The sequence below is a fragment of the Trachymyrmex septentrionalis genome, unplaced genomic scaffold (assembly GCF_001594115.1).
Source record: "Trachymyrmex septentrionalis isolate Tsep2-gDNA-1 unplaced genomic scaffold, Tsep1.0 scaffold212, whole genome shotgun sequence".
Classification (NCBI taxonomy): Eukaryota; Metazoa; Arthropoda; class Insecta; order Hymenoptera; family Formicidae; genus Trachymyrmex; species Trachymyrmex septentrionalis.
In genome coordinates, this window is record NW_017305310.1 from 505,240 (window position 1) to 515,376 (window position 10,137).

General features: G+C 35.6%; 1 protein-coding gene across 1 annotated transcript; it reads left to right on the plus strand.

Annotated features, from left to right (window-relative positions):
* The first annotated feature begins 2,799 nt into the window (after positions 1-2,799).
* On the plus strand, positions 2,800-4,961 carry LOC108748148 (anionic trypsin-2-like). The gene is made up of 7 exons (XM_018486179.1): positions 2,800-2,860; positions 3,378-3,487; positions 3,545-3,639; positions 3,993-4,149; positions 4,227-4,337; positions 4,420-4,569; positions 4,685-4,961. The coding sequence occupies exons 1-7, from the start codon at positions 2,800-2,802 to the stop codon at positions 4,928-4,930; spliced, it is 930 nt and encodes a 309-aa protein (XP_018341681.1). The 3' UTR covers positions 4,931-4,961.
* Positions 4,962-10,137: the final 5,176 nt, after the last annotated feature.

A 10,137-nucleotide genomic window follows, 5' to 3' on the forward strand; every position in this document is an offset into this window, starting at 1 on the left:
ATATTCTTTTATTCTTTTGTTTAGCCAATAAGTAAATTACCACATAGTTTATCTAAAGATGGAACAACTAACTGACTTAATGAAGTCAAATTGACGTTTGAATGTCATAGACGATTGACATCATCGGTGAGCCGTTATTTTGACGTTATATTCTTAGCCCTTTACTGATCATACTACCCAACTGGCGTCTTATGACGTCAATATGACGTTACAAAAAAGGACGTCAGTCGTCGAACAAAAATCTATGGTCACTTTTTGGTCACTTGACGTCATTCGTACAAACATGACTTGAATTTGACGTCGTCGAAAACGAACTTTGCTACCTGGGTTAAGCTTGAATAATTTTCCAATTCATGAATCATATCGAACGTGGCATGCACAAGGAGATACATCGTGTAACAGAGACACGATAAACGCGTTTTGCCGTGATAATTTCGCGGAGAGGCGATGTCCGAGTGGGATGTGTTCAAAGCGTCGACTGGATCATTTATTTATCTTCCCATTCTCCCGACGCGCGCTACTAATTAGCCGTGATTGCGATAAAGTATCGATACATCAAAAGCATACCTGCTGTACACGTGCATAGATACGCGAATCCCTTTCAACCTGGAATGCTACTCGCGTGCGGGGATTTTGTATTGTTGCCGCATTGTTGCCCGATAGCAGCTACGACTAGCACACGCTCGCGGATAAATCTGATTTGCCGTTCGTGATGTTCCTACCTACGTATCGTGGCGTAGTTTACGAAACGAAAAGGAAGGGTTCGTTCGCGCGCGTTACCTGCACCCGGGAGAGGACTAAATTACGAGCTTGTCGGCCTCTGTTAACTCGCCGGCCAGCCGGCTATCACGCCGAGCTGATATTAAACCGAGCAGTACATCCGGTGCGTATGTACACCCACGATTGCGGCATGCTTCCGAGTGGACCGATCGAATGGCGATTCTGCGGTAGACAACGCCCGGGGCTCCTCAACGGGTCCGTTGGGCACACGGAGATTGTACACACAGGGGTTGCGTGTCGCGGGGGCTAGTTTAACACGGGGATGGGTAATGGCGACTCCTATCAGCCCTATACACTCCGTCCCGCTCGCCAGTTCCCTCTCGGCGATGTTTCTCCGATCCCCTTTCCTCTGCCTCCCTTTGCTTGTCGTATCGTTGAATTTGAATCTCTCATTATCCTCGAGATATCTCTTCATTTATACTTAGAACATCGTGAACGTAACTCGCGATGTATCCTTTATTTTCGCTGTACCTTTAATCGAGCTAATGTAATACGTATTTACTTTTTCTGTTGTAATTTCAAATGGGATTATTTAAATTTTTTTCACGTAATATTATGTTTGTAGCTGGGGGAAACATGTATGTATTATCATTAAATATGAACACAGATTATAGGAATTGGAGAAACGAGATATATATTTGTAATTATATTCGTAAACAATGAAATGTAAGTACACAAAATATTATATATAAAAATATTAGTCAAATTGCATACAAAAATGTTTTTACTCGATATTCAAATATAAAATTTAGGATTGCTGTTACGTAAAATGCAAGACAAAAAAATGAACTGAAGAATAATATTTTAATTTCATATTTTGAATGAATATTCTTGAACAACAGTATTAAATAGAAATGGAAATAAAAATGCACATTTAATGATAAAAAACGAGATCTTAAGCAAAATATCTACAAACAACAGATTAATTTATGTTTAACTTAACCGTGTTATTAATTTTCTTTTCCTATTCTTACATCAATCTATTAATTTTTCTTACATCTTTAATAAGTTTTCTTTGAAGTCTATTCTACTTTTTTAGTGTGGATAAATATTTTTCTCTTCTCCCTCATATCCATGTCGTTCTTTATCTTTTCGATGGCACTCGATCTTTCATCACGTGTCGTTAAGGGAGGACAGGGAAGGGTACAGGAAGGAACAACGATATCCCGGTAATTTACGTCGATAGTGGCTGAACTGAATGGCTACCAACCACTTTGCATATTGGATACTCGCACGACTCGCAGTTTAGCGTCGTCTTCGATGAATATCCTGCAGCCGGCCGCTGCAGTTGGCCGCCGGAAATAGCCTTCGTTCCGGAATTTCATTATCCCTTGTCGTCGATGCCTGATATCTCGTCCGGTTCAGCGATGGAATTCAAAAATTCTGCCAATTCCTGAACATTTTCATCTATCCTCTTTGGTAATTTCATCGGCTTCCGAAAGAATTGTCGCGCTCGTGGGTTTGCTCATTGATCCCTCGGCATGGCGAGTATCGTTTCAAACCGCTATCAGTAATACCGTAATTTTGCATACATATAGCAATACAATTTTTTATGCATCGATATCGTTGCTCCTCCTACTTCTTGTTACATCCTATTTCTCGTATCAACTTGCTACATCGTAATTCTGTTTTAACGAAAAGTTAAAACATTCGCGAATCAATGAAAATTGATATAAAAAAAAAATATTCTGGCGACAAAAATTTTGCAGTAAAATTGATTTGAAAATAAAGCTAGCAAAGTGTGAGGTTGTAAAAGGATCATAAAGCAATTAAAAAAAGAATTCGAGAGTTGCGGTAATAGAGGAATTTTTATGAGTATGTAGAAATATAACGTCAATCGACGTGAAATCCACAATCTCAATTAATCCGAGGTAATAACCGATAACCGATAACGGACAAAGCTACAATGAAGGCTCTACGCGGTCACGATAACGAATTTTTTTATACTCCACAAATGATAGCGACAGACAGTCTATGAGTAACGGCTAAGTGATAAACCTTCGTGAATCGTGGAGAATAATGTGGACTATGTTATTAGTGCATCTACTAGTGCTTCTGACGATTCCGTGTTTCGTCCACGGTAAGTACAAAAAGAGAATGAGATTATATATGCATCTCGAATTCAAAATTGATTTCGTGAATAACAAAAAAGCGTAACGCATGTCCGCGAATGTTTCTGATTATTAATGTTTGTTTTTGAAACTGGAGAGATTCAGGATGTGGGCAACGGGCAATTTTGCATGGTGCATTAGTATGCATTATTGAATCGAAATACGCGCGGCGTGCGCTCGCAACAAGAGCGGAGTTGATAGAACATTAATCGCGCTCGGATAAAATTGAGACGGTTAATTAGTTTTTCATTAAGCTCGCCGATAATTATCGTGCGGATCCGTGTACGTTTCGAAAAATAATTTTTGCACTCATGACGAATAATGCGGAGAATACCTAATATGTCACAATAGCTCAGAGTAATAATCGCTATAAATTTCGCTCTTCTCGATAAATCCATTTTTTCATGTAATTTAGATTTTATCTTGCGACAGCACGATGTAATATACACCATCAATTATAATGACGATTATAATTTGTACATCAAGGCTCGCCAACTGATTTTCCTATTTCTTCTGAAATAAATCTGCAGTCTATCGGATTATCTAATCGCATAATTAATGGTACAAAGGCTGTTTTGAGGCAATTCCCCCATCAGGTAACATTTCTCGATACTTTTAATCTAACGTGTATCTGAGAAGAATGTTATCTTTAGGTATCTTTAATGCGCAGTTGGAATAAAAAACATTTTTGCGGTGGAAATTTGATTAGCGCCTCTCTAGTCTTAACTGCAGGTCATTGCGTGTACGGGTAAGCCAACTATTTCAACTAGATATCTTGATCATGATTGATAACAGACATCTTAAATGGAATTGTAGATCTCGTTACTTTAACTGACGTTGCGTCTTTAATTTCTAGAAAATGTTTGCGATAAATTAATTAATAATGTCTCACTGATCTGATGTATTTTAATCTACACGTTATCTACGTTATCTTCTTGGAAAATAATTTTTGGCATTTTTTGAAATACCGATAAATAAATTAATTTACACATCATACTCGTACATAGAAATACATAAGCATTTGGAAAGAGTATTTATGTCTATAACTAAACTAATTAAATTATTACTAAATAGAAATAAACGGAGCTATTAATTATATAGATCTGGAAACGTTATACCACCATGGACAATTATTGTGGTTGGAGGAATACTAAAGCTGAACGAAACTTTGAAGCGGCAAGAAAAAGGCGTAGAGAATATCAGAATTCATCCAGAGTTCAATCTTGGAAATTTGTATAATGACGTTGCCGTTTTGAAAGTACAATGGTTTATCAATCAACCGTTATCGCATTTTCACGTGACTTTCAGAATAAGCGTAATTTATGTCTGTTGTAGCTATCGACACCCTTTACGTTTACTCCGGAAGTTCGTAGTATACCCTTGTCAGGAAGCCCACCGATACCTAATACTATTTGCCAAGTAGCTGGTTGGGGTTACACGATAGTCGTGAGTGTATAGCGAAATACTTTGACTGTAGAAAAATTCGTTTCAACTAAAGAACCACTAGAAAATGTTTGAAACGTTTCAGAAAGTCCCGAAAGTGTCTTCCGATTTGATGTACGTTGATCTACCTATTCGAAGCAAAAAAGAATGTCGCAAACTGCTCAAAAACATAACGGATCTACCACCGGGAATGATGTGCGCCGGTTATTTAGAGGGTGGAAGGGACGCTTGCCAAGTAACGTATTCTCTTAGTCATTTATGTACATATATTTATTATACATACATTATACATACATTCGTAATAATGTGATTTATAAATTGCCAATATTACAATTTTTCGAGTCTTTCAGGGTGATTCTGGAGGTGGAATGGTCTGCAATGGTACTTTAACCGGTATCGTTTCCGGTGGCCAAGGATGTGCTGAGCCACTATTGCCTGGAGTATACGCAGATGTTTTTCATTATTTGGACTGGATATTAAATAATGTAGATGCAGTAATTGTAGTAAGAACGCGAAATAACACTAAAAATTGCGGCGCGTCAAGGATGATCATGATACTTTCCTTTCTTTTTTGTATTGTTATCAATTACATCTAGACCTTAAAGATGAGATAAATAAAGAAATTCCCTCTGTTGACATGTCGATATATATATTTGAAAATGTTAAACAAAGGACTGTTTTTATGAGTAATGTGATAATACTACAGTTTACGAGCGTACTTATAATGCTGCAGTGTGGCAATATATGCAATTTTGATGAATAAAATATCTTGTGAAATAGATAAAGTTTAAAATTATTAATTATAAATATTAAAATTAAATTAACAGAATAAATACTCTTACGATTCAAATAATTGCATTTAGAGATTTAAACAAATATCGTATTACAATTTTTTTTAAATTACAAATTATTCTCTATTAATTATTTATTTCAATTGTTGATAAAGTTTGCTGCATTTACTTTTAGAATACTTATTTACATCTTAAAAAATTAATTTTAAATAATCATGCAGAAATATTTAAGATTTGTTGATTTATAATGTTAGGACTTGAATCATAAAAAATCTTTTGTCAATTTACAATAATTTATTTCATCTTTCATTCTTTATTATTTTGAGCTATACACTTTGAAATATAATTGAACATTTCTGCGATATTTAAACAATACGATTGACTTGTGATAAGCCAACCATGAAATTATCGATATCTCTGACTATAAAATATTTAATCTTGCTGTATATACATTTGTTAATCTTATCAGGAGATTATCTTATTTGCTCTATAAATATACACATATTTAGTGATGTAATAAAATTTAGCAAATAAATCTTATTATTTTAGTTGAGACAATAAAAAATAGATAAAACGGAAACATAATTTATTTTAAACGTCTCTTTAATGCATATTTTCATTAAAATTTAATCAATAATATTTTAATCTTTTTATGTCTATAAATGATTATTATATTGCAAAATTTATTTCCTTAAATCATCAATTATCCACAATACAGCAAACATATTAATTGTAGCGTCGATAACTAATAACATTATTAATTGCTTAATGACCTCTAATGCAATTAACGAGTTTAATATTTCCTCTATTTGATTATGTATTTTTTTGTATATACACGGAAATCTATTGTATGTATAAACAAGATATGTGTAAGCAATGAATCTTATCACTTATAAATTTTTTAACTTTTTATTTTTTCTAATACACGGACACACACTGTAAAAAATATTTATCCATATTCATTTCTTTTACAGAACATACGTACATTCTATTAGATATGAAAAAATGATTTTTCGTGCCTTCTGCGCGAAAAGATGAAAAGGAAAAAAAAAAGAAAAAGAAGAAAGGCGGAGAAAGGATAAAGAGACAGAAGATGTATCCACTTTGATCTCAAATAGCAAGCAGCAGACGCGCAAAAAGCTCATATTCCACTTAATACACGGCGAATGATACCTCGAGAAATGTATTAGCAGATTGCTCGCTGTCAAGATGGGAAAACGTCCACGGCGTATTCGCGAATCGTTCGACTCCTTTGCCGCGTCTGCTGGTTTCGCTGCACCAGTATTAAATTCTGTGAGCGAGACCGGTACCTTCAAAGAAATGTGAGGACTCTTGGTGGCTCTTTTAGATTGGATATAAATTTCTTGCGCGTAATATTTGCTGCGTATGCGTACGGAGCGAATTACGGGAGGGATTATGGAAATTGAATTGTTTTCATTTAACTAAAAGAAAACGTCGATGTCGAATTATTCGACAAAATTGAATCGTCTCTTTTTAAAAAGTGTCTTTGAAAAAGTATTGGAAGATAAAAATCTGTATTCATAAAAATTCCTAACAAGTTAAGAATAACTTGTGCTGAATCTTTGAATGTGTGTGTTATTATCCATAGAAATTTCTATGACAGATTATAGATATTTAAAAGTAATAAGGTACTTTAATTAAATAATATCAGTAGTCAATTTCATCTGACTGCTCCAATATTCTCCAATATTCTAGGCGATTAATATATGATATAATATAAAATAGAAAACTGTGCTGAAAGAACGATTTTGCTGAAAGATCTAAAATTTTGTTGAGTACAAATAATTTTGGAAACAGATTATTAAAATATTAAAATCATTTACAATTTTTTAATAAGCAAAATTTTTTGCATATTAATTTTTTAGTTTCATATATAATTATTTTGGTACAAATCTGTTTCATCAAATCTGTATCCAGCAAAATTTTAGAGTTTTCAGCAAAATTATTCTTTTTGTATTATTCAAATTAGAATCGTATTTATACAAGTAATTGTAGATGTATTTCAGAATGCAAAATAGCACATCTTATTATCTCTTTATAGAAGAGATAATAAGATTTCGATGCATTTTAATGACCGTGTTATCATATGAAAGTTTGACTTTTTCTTGCTCGCGTGATCATAATCTTTCAAGACGGGCTTCCGTTTCCGAAAGTTAATCCGCACGAAAACCCGAGACGGTCTCTTCGCAGGGATTTCAGGGCCGCTTTAGGCTCGCGATCGATGCCCGTGAAGTGATCGTGGGTGTACAGACGAGAAATGGAAGACGAGATACAGGGAGAGGAAAGTAAAGTATCAAATCAGGAGACGGATGAGTCGCAAAGTGCGGGAGTGAAGGAGGATAATGGGGAGGAAGAAGCCATGAGTGAAAACTGCCGCGCGTTTCACCTGATAAACGTAACTTCTGATACGTGCGCCCCTCTGACTTTGGTTTTTTTTTTTTTTTAAGCTGAGGAGAACATTTTTCACGGCCTCTCCGATGCCCCTGCGGCTTTCAGCTCCGTTGCTCCCTCGACGGCAAATGGAAAGTGGGGAATGAATATGTTTGCGCGTCGACAGGGTCCATTCGCAACCTCAGTAATTTCGGGATCCAATAAGAATTCATTAAAGGATATACAGAAACTAAACTCGCTCCCCAGCGCAGGGAAAGATTCTTTTCGTCTCTCCTTCTCTCTTCGCTATCGGGGGCTTTAAATAAATTAAAAGTTTGCGTTTTCTACGCGGGGACGAGTAATTTCACCCAAACGCGACAGCGAATTAAATTCGCAAGGTGGGGCTGCCGACGATAAAGTTCCCTCTAATTACTCGTAGAATCGGAGATGGTGGGAGGGTAAATTCGGAAGAGGGAGAACGTTGGTGGACTATTCAAGAGAGTCCCGCTCTTCTCAAGTGATTTAAAAGAAAGATGCGCCCATATTCGTTACTTCGACATCGAACTTCGCGAAGAAAAACGGAGGCGAAGGCGCATGTTCTTCTGACGGAGGCGTTTATTAATGATACGTTCGATGGATATCCGTGGGTATCCTGTGGGCGAATTCATTATACTAATTGCACATCCGTTCTATATCCGGCTGCGCGTAGGCATTTTCGTTGGAAGTGCAAAGTTCGTTCAATGAGAACGATGCGTTCCTCATGAGAGTCTTCCTCATATAAAATCGATTTCTTGTAGAATGGATCTTGTATTATTACATAACTCATCAGAATTACCTGGTTAGTGCACACTACTCGGTCAGATGTTTCTAAAATACATTGTGTTGTGTGAAGAGACTCACATTTATACAATTGAAACTTCAATGTCTCTTTTTTTTTAATACCAGTATCGTAAAATGAAGTACTTTGGTCCGGTCAGGATAATTATTTGATTCAAATTAAAACAAAATATTTAACAAATTGAAGGACTCTTCTTGTACAAAATAAATAACAATAAATAAAGAGCAAAGTAAGAGTCAACACATTTCTTTAAAAAACATACAGTCAAAAGAATAAATTACAAATAAAAAAAAGTAAAATTAAAGAAAAGATATAATAAAAATAAAAAATAAATAAAAACAAATAAAAACTCAGTTTAAATATAAATAAATTACAAGTTTCGGCTACCGGATTGAGTCCTCTTCAGACATGAACATATCGAAAAAAACTACCTAGTCAATACGTTCAAAATTAAGACATAAGACATCTTAAAATATGTTTAAAGAATGTTCTTAAGACTTTTTGTATTTTGACGCGTGCTAGGTATTATCAAAATTCGCATCAAAGTTATCTCATTTCAACGCAAGTGGATTAATCAAGATTGTTGATGCCAATTGTTAGCCGTAGACAATGCGGAAGGTTGCTTTCCTGATCAAGAATGATTTTACGACGCATTTGAAGCTGCGAAACGGTAGAAAGAGCGCCAACTTCGAGGAACGAATCTCGCTTAATGACTCCGTTACGCATTAACGGCCGCTTGGAAACTGCTTGAAGACACACGAGGAAGTCGTTTCCCGAGGATGTGACTGGAAATTCCAATACTATCTTCTACAACGAAGTAAGCAATGGTTGAGTTTACCATCTACGAAACACTATTGGTTTTAATATTTACAATTATCTTTACGTTGGAATTTCCCTTGTAATTCGGAAATAAGTTTTTAAATAAAATAAATGTTTACTTCCAGCTGATTACGTAAATATAAAATTCCACTTGCATGACAAGAAAACACTTATTTAAAAAATTAATTATTAAATATCCTGCGTTTCAAAGAAACGAAAAATAACGAGAACGTCCAATATCACGATTACATTAATTATGTCTATATCTTTCTCATTTGCAATTTGACTTTCACTATTGGCATACCTTCATTATTCAAAGAGATAAATCCTCGCTCACAGCAAAGTTACACAGTTGATGTCGGTGACCGTCAACTTTACGAAGAAAGATGAAAGAAACACATTTAAAGATCTCGCCTGCGGTAGCATTCGCTCGTTTCTCCATATCCATGGTGAATGTCGACCGACTAATTAATTAAATGTAAACGCGACTAACTACGTTTTCTCTTTCTTACATCCGTTTCAGACAGTTCCATCCTTCCCTACGGTTTTCCTCTCTGGTTTTGCCCTACTCCATTTTATCTGTCCTTCTTCTTGTCATTTCTCTCTCTCTCTCTATCATTCCTTTCTATGTAAGACCGTCCGTCTCAGTAGTAGAGTTCAGGAATTTCTCGAGTTGCTTATTTGCGTTTACCTAAGAGTCGCGTTTTCTTCGACGCAATGCAGACGACTAATTGGCTGCCTTTCCACATTAAATGCGAGGTAACCGTTTCGCCTATCTCGCAAACAAACGACGTTATCCACGACTCACGTTTCGTCGCTCCAATTAACAGACTCTGGCGTCTATTGCATTAAAAATTAACATTTCATTGTGCGGTAAAAGCTCGCAAGATCATTGAAGTAACAAATGGTTTATTAAATATACATATACGGTGTCCTGAAAGTTTTTGCCAATCGCTTTTGTGTA

Excerpts from the sequence above, each read along its gene's own strand:
- LOC108748148 (XM_018486179.1), top strand. The coding sequence starts at position 2,800 with ATGTGGACTATGTTATTAGTGCATCTACTAGTGCTTCTGACGATTCCG. Across the intron at positions 3,488-3,544 it reads TGAGGCAATTCCCCCATCAG|GTATCTTTAATGCGCAGTTG; the intron begins GTAACATTTCTC and ends TGTTATCTTTAG. Across the intron at positions 4,338-4,419 it reads GTTGGGGTTACACGATAGTC|AAAGTCCCGAAAGTGTCTTC; the intron begins GTGAGTGTATAG and ends GAAACGTTTCAG.